Genomic DNA, 21,680 nt, shown 5'->3' with positions numbered 1-21,680 from the left:
CCCATAGACCGCTCACCATTTCTCCCACTGCTTATGTCTTATGTTTACCAGGTGCAGTTTGTCAGAACTGAGGCACCGACATCGGTGCATTGCTGTGAACTCGGCTCCACGCTTCATTTGGATCTCACCAGTTTATCCGCTGATGCCCTTTTCCTGTTCCAGAAGCCAACTCATTTACCACTCTCTCCTTTTAAAAATATCTTTAGAGGGGCGCCTGAGTGGCTCAGTCGGTTGAGCACCTGACTTCTGGTTTCAGCTGAGGTCGTGATCTCTGGGTCCTGGGGTTGAGCCCCCCATTGGCTGGCTTGGTGTGCTCAGTGGGGAGTCTGCTTCTCCTCTCCCTCTGCCCCTCCCCCCTCAAATAAATAAAATAAAATCCCTAAAAAATACCTTTTTAAATTATAAAAATAAGACATGCTCAAGGCAGAAAAAGACAAACAATATATAGCTGTACTGAATTTTTAAAAAATCCCTTTCTTACACAAACCAATCTGTTCTCTAAAGCTTTTTGATTATTAGTCTTGGTGCACATCCTTCCAGACTTTCTTTCAGTGTGCACGCATTCCCCACCCCCTCTCCAAAAGGGACCATATTTTACATAATTTTAAGTCACTTTTTTTCACTTAAGATTGTTATGGACATAATACATATACTTCATTTTTTTTCCCACAAAAATGGACATTGTTATATTTCACTATCTCACATAAGACTGCGAAGAACATTCCCATCTTTACATTGCTTTGCAATTTCTGTTAATATTTCAGTTGACTGTTGGAAGAATTTTGGGGGGGGATGGGTATACACTTAAAATCTTTTATAAATGCTGCTAAATTATTCTCTTAAGTGATTGCATCAATTTACATTCCCACTAAACAGTATCAATGTGACTCTTCTCTCTAAACTTCACCTCATCAACATCAGATATTACAATGTTGTAAATATATTCTATATTAAAATACTTGCCCATCTGCTAAACCAAAACGGAATCTCACTGGTGTTTTTAGATAATTTAGTTATGTTGTATATATTTGCATATATTTATTGTCCACTTATATATCTTCATAACCTTTACCCATCTTAACTGAGTTCTTTGTCTTTTAAAATTCAATTTACAATTAATTATAATTCTATTATAATTTTTAATTATTATTTTTTATATATTTTGATTTCTCTCATATATTGCTAATATTTTCTCCTAGCATCTGCTGTCTTTTTGCCCTTTAAATTTTGTTTATGGTGTCTATTTTGGTTTTGGACTTACTTATTTTTTTAAAAGATTTATTTATTTATTTTAGAGAGAGAGAGTGTGTGAGCATGTAAGCGGGGGAAAGGGGCAGAGGGAGAGGGAGAGAAATCCTCAAGCATATTCCTTGCTGAGCGCAGAGCCTGACATGGGTGGGGCTCGATCCCAGGACCCTGAGATCATGACCTGAGCTGAAATCAAGAGTTGGGCACTTAACCGACGGAGCTACCCAGGCGCACCTGGACTTACTCATTTTATGTAACAAATATGCTAATCTTTTCCCTTAAGGATGCTGGTGTCGTAGCGCCTGGGTGGCTCCGTCGGTTAAGCATCTGCCTTTGGCTCAGGTCAGGATCCTAGGGTCCTGGGATCGAGCCCCACATCGGGCTCCCTGCTCAGCGGGGAGCCTGCTTCTCCTTCTGCCTGCCGCTCCCCCTGCTTGTGCTCTCTCTCAAATAAATAAAATCTTTTTTTTTTATTTAAAAAGATAACTTAGAAAAAAAGATACTGGGTGTCATGTTATGCTTAGGCAAACCCTTTTCTTCCCACAATGATTAAAAAACCAAACTTGAATATTTCCCCAGAACTTGTTAGTTCTATTTTTTGAGGTATAGGTTCATTATGTTTCCAAATGGACACCAACTCTCCCACCACCTGTCTAAAGTAGCCTCGTCCCTGTTTTGACTATCAAAATACTGTTTACTTTCTCCTGAGCATTTATTGCAGTCCATACTTAGTTTATTCGTTTACTACCTGTGTCCCCAACTAGAAGATAATTTTCATGAGTGGGGGCCCCAGTGCCTATGATGTGCCTGACACTTTGGATGGTGCTCACGAATGTCTGGGGAATGAAGACATTTGTCACTGAATAATCCAGGCTCCCCTCATGGGTTTGAAATGTCACTTTGGTCATGACTCTGATTCCAGATGCCCTCCTTAGCTCCAGGGTCTCTGTGGATGCTACTGGTGGTACCACAAACACACCTATGCAACTTACTTCTGTTTTCATATTTCATATTTTCATATTCTTCCAGGGCAACTCCCCCTTTATATTGTTTCCCCCAAATTTCTTAGCTATTTTCCCAAATTGATCCTTTGAGATGAACTTCATAGTTATCAAGTTCCAAAAAATTCCCATTGATATTTTGATTGGAATTGCACACATACATCAATTCATTTGGGCAAACTGATACCTGTACATTATTTTTCCCAGCCAGGAACACTATAGATATCTTAACCTATTTAGGGCTTCGTTCAGGTACCTTGGTAAAGTGTCATGGTTTTCTTCTTTGTTATGTTTTTCTTTTTGCATACTTCTTATTAAATTTTTTTTATTCCATTGTGAATGAGATTTAATTTTTAGTTACGTATTTATCGTTGGATGTGTGCGCATGTTTCTTTTCAGTTACCAATTAGTTTTACTAGGGTTCAAGTGAATCTCCTGGATTTCCTGAGCAAACCCTTTTATAGATAGAGGTGCAGGTCCTCCACACCAGAAGTTGTGTGGGTTCTAGTTTGCCTGGCAGGCATCCCCTCGGAGGGCTTCTGACAGGGTAAAGACAGATGGGCTTCCCTTCCATGAATTCAGCAGGAAACAGACTGGCAGCCTGGGGCCCCACACTTGATTGGAAAGAGGAAGTAGGAGCTCCCCAGGAAGCAGAGCAAACATGCATACCCACTGCTGTGCCAAGCTGCCCCCTTCCTTCTCTGCTTTCTCCATGTTACTTGATGGACTGTGAAATTGGTGCCAACCACAGGAGCAGACCAAGGGGTAAGCTGTGTGGTGCGGCGGGACGCGTTCTCAGAAAATACAGGTTCTCGGGGGCCGGACTTGTCAGGGAAGGAGGGAGGAGATGAGACTTGAAGTTTGTATGGCATGAAAGGGAGTGTGTTTTCTTTGCATTAATAACGTGAGACAAGGGGCACCTGGGTGGCTCAGTCAGTTAAGCGTCTGCCTTCAGCTCGGGTCGTGATCCCAGGGTTCTGGAATCGAACCCCGCATCAGGCTCCCTGCTTCTCCCCTGTTCATGCAGGTGAAGGGGCTAGGAAGAAAGGTGATTCCCACAATGGAGTTCAAGTGGCGTCAGGAGGGTATAGGCAATAGAGCTGGGCTGAGAGAGGGAAGATAATGAGGCCCCGGAATTAGCTAGCGGAGTCTGGGTTTCGTCCCCTTTTAGTTAAGAGACCCACTGAGGTCCCAGAGGGTGCATAACTGAAGGAGTGAGTGCATGAATCCATGAATGAATGAATGAAATTCCAGGAGGAGCAGTCTGTTAGGAAGCTGTGAAGAGAGAATATGGAGACGGAACAGAGATGAAAAGAAACATGTTTATATAACAACCACCGTGTACAAAGCATTTTCTCGTGGTCCCACTTAGGCCCCCGTGAGCATCTTTATTTTGTAGGTGACATCCTTCCCATCTTAAAAAAACAAAACAAAACAAAACCTTCCGGAGGCTCAGAGAGGTGGAATAACTTGCCCAAGGTCAAGGGCTGGTTTGAGAGTGAGCCAGAACTACATTATGTAATTATAGTCTGGGTCCAACTTTGGTGCTCTCACTCTTTCCCCTGAGAATGCTGCCCGCGCCTCGGGAAGGAAGAGGCTGTGGCCGGGAGCCAGGTGTGTGTCTGAGAGGCCCTATCAGTAATCAATAGTTTACATGTGAATCATAACAGGGTGAAAGGGCTAATCTTTGAGACCATGAATTAAAAGTGCCAGCTCGTTGCACTCAGCTCAGCTGATCTGATAATCAGACAAAAGTCAAAGGCTTGGCGTTGAGGAGGTCTAGAGAACGGCAGGTGGGAGGCGGGAGGCAGGAGCCCGAGGTCCTCTGCAGGCAGAAACAATGCAGCTCGGCAGCGGGAAGGACAGAGGCTGAAGTGCCAGACCTCTTACTGCATTCATTTGTTTCAACACCTCCCTGAGCTGGGTGCGGGGAGATAATGGAGACAAGGACAGACAGGGTGTCATTTTCCAGTGGTTTCTGGACATGGGCAATACTCCCTCCTGCACAAACTCCTGGAAAGACGATCAGCTGCCGTGGCACTTGCGCTGAAGGCAGCAGCGTGCTGAGACGGAGGACCTGCTTTCCAGAGAGTGGCCGGGGAGGCCCTCCGGAAGGAGGGGACACGGAAGCAAGGGGCGAGACTCGCAGGTGCCAGCCCTGGGAAGAGCAGGGCGGAGCAAGAGGTAGGAGGAAGCTTCCTGTGGTAAAGAGCAGCATGTGCAAAGGCCCCCAAAGGCAGCCAGCCCGGAGCGTGTGAGCAACAGAAAGGCCTCCGAGGCTGACGCTTCGGAGGCCAGCTCAGGTGGGGCCCTGAGGGGCGAGGGTGGGGTGGGGGTGGGACTTTGGGTTTCATTGAGGGATTTCCCCACTGAGGCCTGGCAGGATCCAATTTCCATTTCACGGGTAGCTGTCCAGATGGGAATAGGGGCAGACGCTCGAGGGGGTGCAGGGCAGGTAGCTGGGGGGGCTGCTGCAGGGATGTGATGATCCCTTGTATTAGAAATCCTTGATGAGAGCCAGGGAAGACTTCCTTTGCCAAACCAACCACACTGATTAAAACTCTTATTGAAGACTTGTTTTCATCTTCTAGAAATCAAAGCCTGTAAAAATGCTAATCAGAGGTTCTGATTGATGGGGCTAATTCCAGGCCCAGGCAGACAGTAGGCTTGCCTGAGCATCTCCTCTGCAGGTGAGCATCAGTCTTCTTTGGCTTTTGAAAAGCTGGGAACAGTTTTGAGGATCCTGCTTCGCAGCTCCCCCACCAATGCCCCCAGGTGGGGAAGCACTGAAGGGAGGGGAGGAGGCGAAAGGTGCTCCTTCACAAAGAAGCCTTGCTCCCATGGGTTCTCCCTGCTTCTTTGGGCCACAGACATGACACAGGCCAGGGAAGAGGGCTGAAGCGTGTTGTGCGTCACGCTCTGCCTCTGCCCCAGAGGCTGCTGATGGGATTGAAGAAAACACAATAATGTGTGCTGGATCCTTATAAAAACCCTGTGATTTGCAGGCTACTTTTGCCACCTGGCTGATGGGGGGGACTGAAGTCCCCGGGGTTTCACACAGACCACTGGTGGGGGTGGTGGGGGGGGAGCGGAGAGAGTGTGTACCAAACAGCTAGTGAGGGTCAGGGCCAGCATTCAATGCGTGTCTCTCTAGTACCAAAGGCCTTCCTTTTACATTGTTTTCTACCTGAGCGAAGCAAAGAAAACTCTAAAGAGGAGGTGTCTTTGCAGCAGTTTTGAAGACAGAAAAGAAAAGCAGGAGGAGATTGAGAGAGAGGAAGATCACAAGAGAGGGAAGAGCATACACAGAGCCTTATAAAACGTGTGGCTGGCCTTCCTGGATCCAGAATCCCTCCCACCCTTTTGATCCACCTTTTCTATGTGGGCCAGGGTGATCCTTCTGAACCACACTGTTCCTTCCTTCACCTAGGCCTTCACAAGCCCCAGCTGCCATCCTCCAATCCTCTCTGCTCCACCTGTTTCCTTCTTGCCTTCTTGCTTCAGGGACTTCTCTCTGCCCGGAACATTCCTACCCACCCCTCAAGCCCCCGCACCTGCCACCTGCAGTGGGCTGAATTGTCTCCCCGACAAAGATACGCTCAAGTTCAACCCCTTCAATGTCACCTTAACTGGAATTGTCAATGTGACCTTAATTGGTAATCAATGTATCGCTGCAGATGTAATCAAGTTTAGACGAGGTCATACTGGATTAAGGTGGGCCCTAAACCCAATGGCTGGTGTCTTCATAAGAGAAAGGAAAGGGAGATTGGATGCGGAGAAGCAGAGGGGTCAGCGGGGAGAAGACCACGTGAACACGGAGGTAGAGACTGGAGGGATGTATCTATGAGACAAAGGTGGCTGGCAACTACCAGAAGCCAGAAGGACAGAAACAGATTGTTCCCTAGAGTTTTCAGAAGGAGCACTGACACCTTGATTTTGGACTGTGAGAAAGTACATTTCTGTTCTCATTTCAAGCCATTCTGTTTGTTACAACAACCCCATAAACTCCTCCACCACCTGACTAGTGTGTACCAGCTGATACCCCACACCCAGAGGTGACCTTTCCCCGGGTGTCTCCATGTCCCCCCCACCCCCGACCCCATGGTCCCAGTCTGGAGAGATGCTCCCTCCATGTGCTCCCGCTGCATCAGAGCCATCCAGTGACATGCCCGTCCTACCGAGTTCCTTAACTGCTGTGTTTTTGACTCATTCATTTCTATATCTTTGGTACCCAGCACCAGGCCTGGTCCACGCTCAGCTCTTGGTTTGGTTGAACTGATGAATGAATGAACTGCTCACCATCTTTCAGGAACACCCATAGTTCAGCCAAACTCACCCACTCTCCTTGTCAAGTGCGTGCCACATGGTGAGAGGCAACTGAAATCCTCTGTACTAAGGAAGATATGTCCTATCTTGCTGGAGGTTCTGACATCTCTCTTTACTGCCCACATGCACCTTCTTGGATCTTACCACTGAATCTTTGGTGCTCTATCACTACCAAAGTAAGAGGGGCTAGCCACACCGACCCTGGGCCAGAGCTAGCTGCCTAGTCCAAACCCAGGAGACATGGGGAGGATGCAATCATGGTCTCACACTGGCTAAGCCCAGCCTGGTAGGTTCTCTGAGTCTATATACAGATACTGAGAGTCACATATTCAATCAAGAGACAACAGGTACTAGATGCAGACGGCATCAATGGGAACATGGCATGTCTCTGCCCCTAAGTGTGGTGTGACAAGTACTGTGGTCAAGGTAAGCACAGAGCAGACCCCTACCTAGGTGGAGGGGCTGAGGCAAGGCCCCCTGGAGGAGGTGACAACTGAGTTGAGTCTTGTCAGATGCACAGGATGTGTCCAGATGAAGGGCGGGGGGGACAAGGAGTGTGAGAAGAAAAGGGAATGCCAGGGAAGGAAGAGAGGCTGCACAAAGACACAGATGGGCTAGAGAGACTGGCCCCCCAGGAAAGTACCAGTTCTTCAGGAGGACACAAGCACGGGGTGCAGGTGGTGGGTTTGGACAAGCAGGTCCAATGAGTATGCAGCGTGAGATGCACACAGGGAAGGGAGTTTCTGGAGGATGCTGGCTTTAGGGATGAGTGGGGGAAGAGAAGCCCATGGAGACTAAGACTAAGAGGTAGAAGGAAAACAGGAATAGGTGCAGCTCTAGAAGCCAAGAGAGGAGAGAGTCTCAGAGGGATGGCAATCATGCCCAAGCTGCTGCAGAGAAGGCAAGACAGGTGTGGCCTTGTGATCCTAGCCACAGCGGTTTCCATGGTGATGGGGCAGGGCTGGGGGCAGGGGTGGGAGGACCAGTTCCCACCAAAGGAGGGGCTGGAGTTGGTCTCAGTGTCCTAAGTCTGGTGTCTGGTTTGCCTGGGGTGTAACATGGGCGCTTGTGGTGACCAACAAATATGGCACTCAGCTCCTCAGCCCCACTGGTTTCTAGTTCTCTCTCTGGCTCCCCTGGGGACTGTCCTGAAACTCTGCTCTCTCTGGGGCTGGTCTTCATTGCTCAGCTGGCTGCCACCTGCTTCAACCCCAGGGCAACCTGAATCATGGGGCTGGCCCTGTTCCAGGATCTCCAGACACCTTTTTCTTGTGGTGTTTCTGCAGAGTCCCACCTTCTTCCACAATCTCCCAGTAGCAGGTGCCCCGGGGAGGGCACTCCCACCTGGCCCTTGCTCCCTTACCTCTTCCTACCAGCCTGACACCAAGAATCCACCAGACTTTGCTGCCAAGAGAGTAAGGCTCATGACACTCAGCTTCAATGACACAAAGAGATTTTCCACCAGAGTCTCCATCTAAAAAGCTAGGGGAAATTGGATTCTCACTGCAGGTGCCCGTACCTCTCAAGAGCTGTCCCCAGGCAAAACCTGCTTCTGGGATTGGGTCCTCAGTTCCCTCAGTCCCAAGGAAATTTGGACACTTCGGGTGTTTTTTGGATTCTGCCCACCCCACCGCTTACAGGTGGCTCATCTGGATCCATCGCACATCAGACAGATACACAAAAACAAGAAAAAAAAACCCATAGCATCTTGACATGTTGATTTCACTTGCATTCTGACCAGGCCCCAGAATGTGAAAGGGCCTTGGGTCCTCCTGAGCAACTGTTGCCACCCCATAAACACAACGGATGGTGCACAGACACAAGTCCTAAGGGTGAATCTTTACATCAGGGGAAAATGGTCCACGAACGAACAGCTGCTGCAGGAGGGAGAGGGTCAGAAATCCCTCCTTCCCCCAAATGAGAATGCAGCCTAAATTATCCTCAGTGACACTGGAAATGGCAATAAGAAAATAATACTTGTTTTATAAAATGCCCACTTCTGAGCCATGGAGCTGCAAACCAACAATTAAACCATGGTCATAATAGCAGACAATAATAATCAAAGCGTCCTACCATCCAAAGAGCAAAAAACGGAGCAGACAGACAAAAGCCCAAAGCAAGCACTGGTGTCTAAAGCAAAATAAGAGGCTCTTCTTTCCTGGGGCCAGTTGGTACTTGATAGAAAAAAGATTCATTTGTTACTTCCATGAGGGAGAGAATAAAGCTGAGTTTCGGGTCACTGAAGTGACCGCGGTGATGGCGTTCTGGGAGGCTGGGGCAGCGCACAAACGCAGGACTTAGGCTATTGCCGTGTGTTTCAGGCTTCCTTGCCGGGTGACCTTGGACCGGCCTCCTTCTCATCATGGGCACCTTGTAAATGAAGGCTGTGTGACTGCCTGTCATTAGCCAGAACCTGCCCTGGAGGTGTCAGGGATTCTGTGAGGGGCAGATGTGTCTTTATTCTTCTTGGAAGAAATATTGTCCATAAAATGAAAGGTTCATGCCTCCTGAAGGGGCTGTAACCCAGAGGGAAAACCAGTGGTTATGGAGTCAAAGACACAGCTTCAAATCTAGTTCTGGGAAAGCTCATCAGGTAGCCTTGTGGAGCCTCAGTTTACTTCTCTGTTGAATGGCAGTAACTGCCTCTGTCTAGCAGTGTTGCTGAGAGGACTATTGTAAATGAAATCACATATAAAGTACCTGGCACCAAGCTTGTTACATAGTACAAAAATCAATAAATGGTGAAATCACCTAAAAGAAATTCTATTTTTGTTCTCTTTTTATTGAAGTGTGACTAATACACAGTGTTATATTCGTTTCAGGTGTATGACATTTTTTTTCTTTTACTTGACTAAGAGAGATGTGTTAAAGTCCTCTACAACTGTCAATTTCTTATATTTATGACAGATTTCTCTCTACATTTTCTTGGTAGGTTATTTGTTGTATAAAGATCCATGGCTGTTAACATTATTATGGCATGAGCACTTGTCCCATGAAATAATTCCCTCTGTCCCTGGCGGCTGTTGGCATGCCTTAGCTTGCTCCCGCATCACTCCAATCTCTGTATCTTCACTTCTATGTGTACAAAATCTCCCTCTGCTTCCCTCTTATAAAGATTCATGTGGCCGCATTTAGGGCCTACCTAGAGAATCCAGGATAATCTCCTCATCTTAAGAGCCCTGATTTAATCACAACTGCAAAGATCCTTTTTCCAAATAAGCTAATGTTTACAGGCTCCTGTCATTAAAACCTGATGTCTTTGGGGGCCATCATTCAGCCTACTACAATGTCTTTGCGAGTTTTTCAAGAAGCCCCAGTGGCAATTTTCTGTGGCTTTTGTGAATATTAGATCCTGGCTGAATCAATGATTCTTGGGTCTCACAACACCGCTGGCTTCAGCCTTTGATGTGAAGGAGGGGAGATTTTAGGAGGATTGGATTTGGTGTGGGGGTGGCTTCTCGTAAATGACTGTTTTATTTGAGGAGGACTGGTTGTGTGCTTACCTGTGTGAGTGTATTTTGCCAAAAACTTTCAGGGATCTTTTATTATCCTTGGAACTGATCCATTTTTCATCAAATTGTATCTAATTCATTTTGGCTGGAACTTAGTGAGTCCATTCAAGTCACCAAAGACACTTTAGCCCCGGTCCCTCCCTCTGCCCCTTCTCAGAGGAGGCTGCTCACAGTTTCGATTTTATTATTATCTTCTCCATCTGTGCTGCCTGGTTGGTCCTCTGTCTTCCACATTGGGTAACTTCTCTTTCATTATTTCCACACCCTCGTACTTTTTTTTTTTGCAGTCTCAGACAGACCCTCCAGCTTGTTTCTTTCTTCAGTGCTTTTATTTCTTACAAGGTAAGTGCTGCTCTTGTAGATTTTGGCCACTGTGTCATTAGCTTCTTTTCATTCTTTACTTGCCGCTATCATGGTCGCTCTAGCTCATGATCTCCCCTCACCCATTCCATCATCCATCCTTCTGCTACCGATCATCCCTATTTCTTATATTTAAATGAGAATAGTATCCATTTATCCATTTACATTTTCTTTTGTTTGTTATAACACAATTTTTTCAGAAAATATCTTCCTATTTTCTTTAGGGAAACAATTCCCTTTTTTAAAGAATGGTATGACATGGCATCACACAAGTTTCTTTTATTTCCTTTTTGCTTGTTTACTTAATCTTTTGAGAGGGCAAGCTCTCACCTGGTCCAGCATGGACAGAAACGCAGGTCTGCATGTCTATGGCTGAATGAATGGTATCCCCCTCTAAGAAATACTGGAATCTATTTTTGGGATGGTAAACTGGCAGTCAAGTTCATGTCTGCTGGCCAATTCGACTATCCAGTGTAGCTCAGCTGGGTTACATTCTTGGATGATTTGAAGTACTTTGTGTTCTTTTTCTAGAAGTGATCCATGAAAACTAAATTGCCAAGACCACCACCACTCTTACACTGGCACCGACAGGGTGATCCACATCCTCTCCTTCAAAAAACTTCTGAGCTCCTTTTGACGATTTCCTGATTTGTTGAAATCTTAAGTCTGACAAAGGGCCATCCTGCCGTGTATGTGCTTATCTGTTCAGTTCCTGCAGGAGGTCAGCTCTCACAGTGCAAGTACATGGACCTTCTCTGTTTAAGGCTTAACTCACTGCCACTGCTTAAAAACAAACCTTCTGGAAGCTGCTAAACCTGCGGCTGCAATTCCTGGCAAGAGCTACAAACAGAAGCTTCACTTCTGGTGCCTTCTGCCTCCTCTGGGCCAGCTGCCCACTTGCTGTTGAAGGAAAGTGACGCTGACCGCAGTTGGGGCTGGCGGTCCTGTGATTGATGGGAAACTGCAGGCAGGGACTCTGGGTCTTGGGCGCAGCCAGATGTTTTGTCTGGCCCAGGCTCCTCCCAGGAAGACAAGCTCCAGTGGGCAGGGGTTCTGGTTCATCAAAACTGTGGGTCTCCATCTCTCAGTAATCCTACTGCTTTGTGACCAATAGCCAAGAAGGGAGCTTCCAGGTCACCCTTTGCATTAATCATTAAAAAGCATCCCTATAGTTAAAAATCAACAAACTAGGACCGTTAGCCAAATATGAGCATTAGGAGTGGAAATTAAAGCTTCTGGAATGAGTTTTCCAGCCTCCATGGGCCCCAGATCTCTCTAGGAAAGGTACACCTGGAAGCGACCGTGTCTTCTCCCCCACCCCCCGCACCCCAGTCACATGCAGCTCTCCAGCCTAGCCAGATCTGTACTCAGAAACAAGGCTCAGTTCTTCCGAATATAACCAGGAACCCTCAGTTATCCTAGACTCCTTCCCTGGTTTCCCAGCCAATTTCTCCTCTGCATTGCCACCAATGATCTCGTTTTAGAAATGGAGATATCATGGAGTCACACCAGATAATGGGTTCTTCCAGAAGCAGCTGCATACATTCCCTCCTCCTCCCTTCCACATGCCTGTAAGGCCCTGACCTCCGCCCTGCATGGTGAACTACTACTGTGCTTTCAAATGCAGCTAGCATAGCCCCTCTTCTCTGGAACACCCTGCTATCCCTTCGCCGCCGCCACCTGGAATGAGGAACCATCCTTGCAAATGCTCTTCGGTTGTGTGTTGCACATAACTTCCACTATCACATTTATCACGTCACATTAGAATCTGTAGCAGACCCTGTAGGATGGTCTGTCTGCACTCCATTTCCAAAAACGCTCATCTATCTCTACTACTGAAACTGTAAAAACAAAACAGAATTGATTTCCCACTTTCCCAGCCAGGCGTACATGGCAAGTTCTGACTAATCGAATGTAGGAAGATGTCTGTAAGGATGGTGATTCTACCCGAATAAATACACAAACCCTCGCTAGGAGAAAGCTCTGCGCCCTGGCCTCTCAACTCTTCTTTGAGGCCGCAGTGCAGCGGGGTAAGCGGGAGGACAGGGCCTAAGGACAGCAGCATGAGAAGAAAGGTGCTGCTGGCCTCCTAAGCGGCTGTCCTGGGTCTGGATGGGACCTTCGCATTCTTGTTCCAAGAGAAAAGTGAACCTCCATCTGTTGAAGCCAGCTTTAGTTGGTTTTTCAGCTTCCATTCCTAACTGATAAAATGTCTATCTATAAGACTGAGACTTTCAAGGGAAAAGACTGTTTCTTATTTATATGTATACCCTCAGTACCTGGCAGAACGCCTGGCACTGAGCAAATGCTCCAAGTATTTTAATTGAACTGAATGTCGTTACTGTCTTCAAAATATTCCAATGGCTCCTCATTATACTGAGAAATCCATTTAGAGTTCTCGTCTTGGCACGCAGGGTCCTGCAGAAAGCCCTTTATACCCAGGCAACCTCGCCTCCCCTGCATACCCCCCAGCCACATCAAGGGAGCACTCTTTTGTGGACAGACCCTACATTTTGCCCTCTGTTCGTGCCTTCACTCTCCCCTCAGTTGGAATGTTTGCCTTGATGCCCGCAGGCAGGCCTTCTCTCTCTCTCTTCTCTATTACTGAACTTGGCTTGCACTCACTTACAGTATCTACTTTGTCTTGGAGGGACCTGTTTGACTATTTCCTTCATAGAATGTGAGCCCCTGGAAGACAAAGATCGGCCTTAGTCTAATTCTTGTGTTTCCCATTGCACAGTCTCTGACACAGAGAAAGTGTTCAATGCATGTTTTGTTAAATGGAACTAAACCAGGGTCAGAATGACAGACAGGGGAGAGAAAAGCCTGGAGCTAGACAGAACAGGTCTGAAACCCATATCCCTGGGTAACTGTGAGACAGTCCCCCTTCCAGGGCCTCAATGGTGTCATCTGTAAAATGGGGACAGTAATAACCTATCAAGAATATGATATGCTGTATGTGTTTGATAAATATTATGTAGAGGGGAGGACAAAGAGCAGAAGGCTTTGCCTCCCTCTCCTCTCTAATTTTCCTCTGAGCTGGTCCACTGATTATAATAGGGAAAACTCTAGGCCAACATTGGAAACTGAGAAGAGGTCTCATCCGTAGGGGATGAAACTTCCATGTTCTATGTACTGACCGCACAGGAAAGAGTGACATGGAGGGTACAGATCACTGTCTGCTCTCCAGCTGTTAGCTGCCAGGCCTGGATAGAGTTCATTGGCCAGCCTGTCCCATTCTTTGCACTCAGGGGAAAAGCACCTGCCAAAGGCTGCAGACACCCCCTGTGTTCAAGGGCAGAATCTGACTGTCAGCCCATGCTTGTCACACACATCCAAGAAGGGCCCATTTTCCTGCCTGGACGCCACCCAGGGCTGAGTGTGATCCCTGAAGCTCCCCACTGTCCCTCCTGGGCACTTTTGGCCAGGGATTATCCTTGCCTGGCTTGTGGGGTGAGGTTGACCACAGATCCCTCTGATCACCTCCAGTGCTTGGATGGGTTTGGGGCGGGGTAAGGAGAGGCATCTGCAAGCTTTGTCCTGTCTGTGCCCCTGGGAATGGTCTCATGGACTGGCCTGTGGGCTTTCCCACTTCTCATTCCATCTGGCACACCAAGGGGCAGCTTGCTTGACACCTGCTCCCACCAACAGCATGGCACCCACCACCTGCGACGCTCAGGGGTGACTTATAGCCTGCTGTGCTTAGGGGATGTCCCATCTGGGTAAAATGAACAACCACTTACCCAGCCCCAGGAGGGAGTTCTCATCACTTGGGAATTCCATGCCAGGCACTGTTCTGAGTGTTTAGATAAGTTAACTCACTTATCCTCATAGCAACCTTAGGTGGTAGGTACCATCTTAAATCACCATTTTACAGATAAGAGAACAGAGGCCTGGAGCACCTGCTTCAAGATCTTCCCAAGCTGCACAGCTGGTGAGAGTGGTGGGCAGTCTGGTGCCGGAGTCCAGCTCTGAGCTACAACTTGATCCTGAATGAACAAAACTCCTGGGATGGAAAGAGAAGTAGCTCCTCAGAGGAATCCACCTGACCGATCAGACAAAATGGCCCAACTGCAAAATGCAGTAAATGCAGGAAAAAATAGGAGACATTGTAAAACAAAACATAAATAGTATTCTCAGGGAGATGCAAAATGACAATACATCAAAAAAAAAAAACAAAAAACAAAAAAACAAAAGTAAGCTGTCAAGAGCAACCTGAAAACAAAAAAAAAACAAAAGAGCAGTTTCCTTAAAATAAAAATGAAAACAAGATTTCCAAAATAAGGGAGAACAAGATAAATGCTGTTGAAAACAGAATTAAACACAAGATCACTGGCAGAATAAAAAAAATAGGATAGAGAACTTTCAAATAACTAGGGGAAAAAACAAAACCAATTAAATTAAATCAGCTAACAATAGCAAGAGTTAAAAACGAAAGAAAGCAATAAAGAAGCATCGCCTGTTTTGTTTGAAAAAAAGCATAATATGTTGATGGAAAAGAAATATATAAAACCCTGTGCTCTTTTCACTTTTTTCAAATATACATGGAACATGAAGAAGACAAAAATCCCAGAGGTAAAAAGGGCACAATGTGGTAAAAATGACAAAAAAGATTATACGAAATATATATAATCAATTAGTATGTTTTTAAAGAAATTTAAATCCTCAGGTTAAAAGGAAATCTAAACTGAAATGACAGACTATCTAAAAATCAACCCAGTTGAGCACTCTGTAAGGAAAAAAAAAAAAAAAAAAACAACTCCCCAAAGAAAAATATACTAAGAACTGGAAGCAGCAAAGACAATTAGATATCATTTTGTTCGTCAAACGGATAGACACTGACAGGGTTGACAACAGCTAATGATTTTGTGTGGGGAGGCAGGCTTTTGGTGGATGTGTAAATTGCTGCAGTAACAAGAGGGAAATCTGAGGTCATATATTAAAATTTGCCTTCTAAGAACATATCCTAAGGAAATAATTGGACAACTGTTCAAAGATTCATGTATAAGGATGTTCACTGGAGTGAAAAACTGAAAATATTTACTTTATTAATAGGGGAGTAGAAAAATAAATTACGGTTGTGCCTACAACAGAATCCTCTGTAGCCATCAAACAGGATAAGGCTGATCTATACATATTGACATAATAATATGATGATAGAGGATTAAACAGTAAATCAAAAGCAAGTCACTGAGCCATGCATAGAGATGATCTTGCTTTAGAAACCATGTTTGCCGCAACTGCTTGGTCTATGTATTGCTGAGCAAGTAGAACAAACAGATCTCAAGGGTTATCTTCTGTGGGGGTGTATGGAGGAAACCAGAGTAAGATTAAGGGGACTTTTGATCTCTACAAATGTCTTTATTGTTTGCATTCTGAGTTTTTAAAACAAGTGTATATTTTTAAAATATAGAAACATTCTATAAAGATATTCCCCTTTAAAAAAATAATAGATCTTACTCTGAATAAGGACTCAAACACAAACGGGGCTTTTTGTGTTTGTCTTAATTAGGTCTAATCATGAATTCCCTTAACTTTGCTGCTGGCTATTGAAGTGAGGGGTGTGGGGGGTACTGAAGGGGAGAAAGAGGGAGAGAGAGAACCAGGGAAGGAGGGAGAAGGAGGGAGAAGGAGAGAGAGAGAGAGACCAGGCATGAGCATAGGTGTGCGTGTGGACACCACACACACTGTCTGGGAAGGCCAGCTGGGTTGGGGCACTGAGCGAGAAAGGGAAAGGTGTCCTGGGGCTCATCTCCATCTTTCGGCTGCTCTCAGTGCAGCTGGAAGCCCCCTTCTGCTCCCTTGGCATCAGCTCCTTTGAGGCTGTGAGGCTGCCAGAACCTTCCAGAGGGAGGACGGAAGCTCCCTTCACCTTCTGCCCGCTGTTCCCCGTGTGGGGGCCTCGCACACACGTTCAGCAGGCCCCACGACTTTATAGTCCTTGCTGCGTCACCCTGCAGAGGGCAGTTGGTGGCCCTGTCCTGACCGTCTCTTCCTGAGCGCCATGAAGGGGTCCTCCTGGCTCCCTTCTGGCTCACCCCATGCTCACCGTTCCCATAAGTGACAATGGTCCTCACCCCTGCCCAGAAATTCCATCATCGATTTCTTGTGCTCGCCTGTCAGCGGCTCCTAGGTCCCTCTGCTCTCCTCTGGCCCTTGTCTTAAACCTTCCTTCTGGGGATGACGCTGCCTGTCTCGGGTATGCTAATGTCACTCTGTCGTGGAGGAGCACATCCTCCGCTTGAGAAGATGCTTGCCCAAGTACTTAGGACTAGAGTCCACAATGTACTCTTGAGTGATTCAGCAAAAAGGAAATAAGAGAGAATGCAAATATGGCAAAATATTCATAATGGCTGAGTCTAGGTGGTAGGTGTGCAGGTGCTCGTGTGCTGTTCTTTCAACTTTTCCGTGTATGTTACACATTGTGTGTTATGCAACAAAACCCAGGGAAACAGAAGAAACTGCACTTTCCCTATTTACTGAGGAGAGTGAGACCACTTGTGTGACCACTTCAGGGTTTCCTGAATTTTTCCCTTCCTGGACACCCCTACTACGACTGCCCGGGTTCCGGCTCCGCATCCCGACTACAATCTGGGGCAGCCTGCTCCTCGGACTCCCTGCCCCAGGCTGCCCCGTTCTCCATGAGGCTGCCAGGATGGGTCCAAACCCAGCGTCTCGGGCCAGGATGGGTCCAAACCCAGTCCTCGACTTTGACCCTCTGGCCACAGCCCGCTCCATCAGCTTTACCTCCCGCCGCTGCCCCTTGCTACTAGATCACAGCTGATGCTCCGGGCCTTGTGCCTGACCACACTGTGTCATTTCCCCTCCGGCCGACCTTCCTCCTGGCTCCCTGGCAACGTCCTCTCCATCCTTCAGCTCTTGTGTCACCTTTGCCAGGAGAGCATCTCTGGCCTTCTGTCCTGCCTTTTGCTCTCTGCCCCTCCCTATCCTTCCACCTCCCAGTGTGTATGCACACGTCTCCCCTTTGACAACCTGGGTGCCTGGGTCTCGATCACGTATGCGACGCCAGCACCTCGCCCAGACAACACCACATGTTCAACAGACAGGTGGGTGTTACATGAATCAATGAATGAATGAGTGAGCGATGCTCCAAGGTAGGGAAGCAGGAAAGCCTCCTGATTTGCATACAGGCACATTACCGTGGAAGAGTCGTTATGCTCCCGATTCACTCATTGCTCACTTAACACTTACTGAGGGACTATCATGGATCTACTAGTCATATGATCCCCTTTTGGACCCGAGTCCTGCTTCATTCATTCATTCATTCATTCATTCATTCATTCATTCACTCAGCACTGGACACTTGTGTAGCCAGGTGCTGAGAGCACTGTGCTGAGAGCCGGCAGACTTGCTGAAATGAACCGGGCAGAGACCACAGCTCTGGCCGGGCAGCTATGGCAGGAGCACAAAGAGAGGATGAAAGTGGTCAGTGTCATAAGGGAAATGCAGGTCATGGGCAATGGGAGTTCAAAAGAGGGGGACATGACACCTAGGAGTCCGAGACAGGGGATCAGAAGACTTCCGGGGTCTTGACTTTGAGGGATGGGGAATTTCAGATGTAAGCCTTTGGAGGGAGGAGGGCATTGCAGGGAGGGCTGAGTGGAAACAGAAGCACAGAGCGAGGCCATGAGCGTGGACATGCACAGGAGCCACCCGTCACTCAGCTCTGCCGGAGTGTCCCTGGAGTGAAGGGGTGGGAAATAAGGTTGGGCAGGTAGGTTGAGGTCACGAAGGCCTTGAAAACAAGGATAAGATGTTTGGCTTCTGTGAGCGTGGGTGTCATGGAAGGTTTCTAATTAGCAGGTGAGCTGGTCAGGTGTGCTTCCAGAAGCTTACTCCAGCAGCAGTGTGCAGGATGAATTTGTATATTTAACTTGTCCCCCCAATAGTGCAAAACCCCTAAGAGCTCTGCTGACCTCATTTTGCACAGGGCTTGGCTCAAAAACGTGCACATAGCAAACACTTAATGCATTTATTTAATTGTAATTGAACTGCGTCTAAGGACCCGTCTGTGTACAGCAGCAAAAACACAACGTCTGTATCTCTTGCAGCAAGGTATCCACTCCGTCCATTCCCTTTAACTGAAAACTCTCTAGGGCAGAATCTTCTCTAGCTACACTTCTCCTTGCCTTGGCTCCCCACTATTGCAAATCCTCAACATTTCATTCCTGGGTCACTGCGATAGACTTTTGACCAGTTTTCTTCCCGTGAGCTCTCTCCACTGTAAACGACCCTGGTGGGACAACCCTGCTCAAGAACCTACCATGGCTCCCTCTATTCTGCTGGCATTTAAGATCTTCCATGACCATGCCATACTTCAACCCTCTCTACCTCTCATTCCTTTTCCTCATGCCTCCCCCTCTCCAGCCAGACTCTGTCTCCTCTCCAATTGCCTTTTCGATCCTCCTTCCAGACCTCTGCTCATCCTGTCACCCCAACCTGCTCCTTTCCTCACAGCTCTTCTGAACCACAGCTCAAGCAAGGCCCAGCTTTGCCAGCAGTGTGAATAGTGCGAAGATTCAGAAAAACCTGGGTTCACAGTCCAGCTTTCCGTGCGACTCACTGTGCGAACTGAGACACACTATGCATTCCCTTGGGATCTCAGTGTTCTCATCTATAACATGGGACCAAGAGCAATGTCTATTTATTATTAGTACTTACTATTAGTGAATAACTGATAAGAGGATAGATGTGCCAGGCCCTGTGCTGGGCAAATGGTGATGTTCCTTTCTTCTCTGACTTTCTGGAACCCTCAGAAATAAATCCTGCTGGTCAGATGCTAGTATGGAAAGGAAGTTATATTTTGAGGGAGTGTGTATGAAGTATCAGATACTGCTGCGCTTTTGTAATTACTCCCTCTGCAACCCTCAAACACCAGCATTTTTTGCCCTCACTTTACAGATGAGGACACGCAGACTGAGAACAGGAAACAATCTGGGATCATACCGCTCTGAGCAGACACTACTGTTTGAGAAATAACCACAGAAGTGTTCCTAGGAATTTACTATGTTCCCAGTACGATGCTGGGCGTGTTGCTGTCCCATTTAGTGCTTTCCCCCGAGACGCTGCTACTGTAATAGCAAATAAAGACTGTGCCCAAAGTCTTGCAAACAGCAGGTGGCAGGGCTGGGATTCCTGCTGGGGTCTGTATGACCTCCAGCTCTGCCCTCAGCTACTCTTCCATGACTGTGCCATCGAGACCAGAGTTGTCTGAACCTGGACAGCAGCCCTGTGAGGCCCAGACTGGCCTCTTCAGGTTTTCCACGGGCCCCAGCCCGAGCCTGGGGTCACAGCGACCACTGCTGATCACAAGGGCCCCCAGGTGAGGTGGGCAGGGCCAGCCACTGGCTGAGTGGTCCAGCGACGATGCGGTGACTTTGTCAGCCATGACACTTACCTGATGGTGCAACCAGCATCAGCCTCGATGGTCCAGATGCAGTTGAGATTGTGTTCATAGGGAGCCGGATACCCGGGTGATAGCACCTGCCCCGACACTTCTCCTTTCACTGTCCCTCCACACTCAGCTGAAAGAAATCCCAAAAAAGTGAGCTTTATGGGGTGGCCTGCATGGCCAGCAGTGACTCAGTGGCTCCTCCTGTCAGTGTGCCCAAGCCCCTCTTGTTCCCTCCAGGTGACTGAACACAGCATACAGAAAGGCCCCCAGATGGAACTTGTATCCACAATCTACAAAGAACCCCTACAACTTAACAATGAAAAGGTAAACAGCCCGATTAAACAATGGGCAAAGCATCTGAACAGACATTTCTTCAAAGAAGGTATGCAAATGGCCAGCGAGCACGTGGAAAGCTGCTCAACGTCATTAGTCATCAGGGAAATGCGAATGAAAACCACAGTGAGGCGTGCCTCATGTCCACAAGGATGGCTGCAGTCAAAAAGCCAGACAGGAAAAGTGTCGGTGAGGATGTGGAGAAACTGGGACCCATACGCGTGTGCTGGTAGGAAGGCAACAGGGCGCAGCTGCTTTGGGAAACGGGTTCACAGTTCCTCAAAATGTCGCACGTAGTCACCATAGGACCCTGCAATTCCACGAGTAGCACAGACCCAGGAGAATGAAAGCATATGTTCACACAAAAATGCTCACAGCACTATGATGCATAACAGCCTAAAGATGGAAACAACCCAGATGTCCATCAGCCGATGGATGGGTAGACAAATATGGTGTAATCCATACAATGGAATAGTATTTGATCGTAAAAAAGGGTGAAGGACTTGTACCTGCTACAACAGGAATGGACTTGAAAACATGATGCTAAGTTAAAGAAGTCAGACTCAAAAGGCCATGTATCATATGATTCGGTTTATATAAAATGTCTAGGACAGAACAATCTATAGAGACAGAAAGTACAGTGGAGGTAGCCAGGGCCTGGAGGGAGTGGGCAGGTGGGAGGGATTGCTAATGGGTGCAGGGCTTCTTTGGGTGGACAAGATGTTCAAAAATCCCACGTGGTGACAGTTGCAAAGCCCTGGGAATAGACCAAAAAGACCTGAATTGTACACTTTAAAGGGGTGAAGTGTATGGGACGTGAATTGTATCTCAATAAAGCCATTTTTACAAAGGTCCCTGGGTGGATGGCTGACAGCCTACTCTGCGCCCAAACTCCTTGAAGCCTCCCTGGCCATGTGCAAGACACTTGAACCTGTGCCTTCAGCCACGGGGCCTGTGTGGGGTGCCAGGAATGTGGAGGCAAGCAAGACACTGCGTCTTTCCTCCCGAGAGCTAACGGTCTAGAGGAGGAGACAGCCACCGCGGGTCCCAACAGAGGCACACTGGTGGTAGGTGACAGCTCAGAGGAGAAGTGACTACTTCCCCTCACATGGGGTGGGGCAGTTGTGAAGGAGGAGCAGGAGTGGATTGGGCTGGTTGGGTGGCAGGGGTGGGGTAGGGGGCACAGCAGGAGAGAGGAGAAAAGGCAGATGTCCTGGCGATGGGCAACAGCGTGGTGGACGGGGGCTAGGGGAGGAGATGGGGGTGGGAGACAGGGCTGTGAAGCTGGCCCAGCGTCAGACGTCCAAGGGTGCTGTGCATGAGGCTAGTGTCTATGTACTCTGTTGGGGAAGAACTGGTCACCTTACATGCTAGTGAACTTTACACACTCTGGGAGCAGCCTGAAGGGCATGGAGGGACGGGAAAGGAGAAACTGGAGGCAGGGGACCAGTGCAGAGGTCTACACGCCCCGCTGGAGCACCTAGT

The 21,680-nt window shown here is 47.6% G+C and overlaps 1 protein-coding gene across 2 annotated transcripts in view; it reads right to left on the bottom strand.

Annotated features, from left to right (window-relative positions):
* The window catches only part of CSMD2 (CUB and Sushi multiple domains 2), a 588,524-nt gene that overhangs the window by 137,330 nt on the left and 429,514 nt on the right, over window positions 1-21,680 (bottom strand). For both annotated transcript variants that reach the window (XM_088023017.1, XM_028113838.2), the window contains exon 25: window positions 19,866-19,992. In XM_088023017.1, coding sequence (XP_087879143.1) covers window positions 19,866-19,992 — 127 coding nt within the window. The remainder of the gene's footprint in view (window positions 1-19,865; window positions 19,993-21,680) is intronic.

The sequence above is a fragment of the Eumetopias jubatus genome, unplaced genomic scaffold (genome assembly GCF_037043125.1).
Source record: "Eumetopias jubatus isolate StellerSeaLion01/CBP00866 unplaced genomic scaffold, mEumJub1_p1.0 scaffold_4, whole genome shotgun sequence".
Taxonomy (NCBI): domain Eukaryota; kingdom Metazoa; phylum Chordata; class Mammalia; order Carnivora; family Otariidae; genus Eumetopias; species Eumetopias jubatus.
This window is presented reverse-complemented; position numbering and strand designations above follow the sequence as displayed.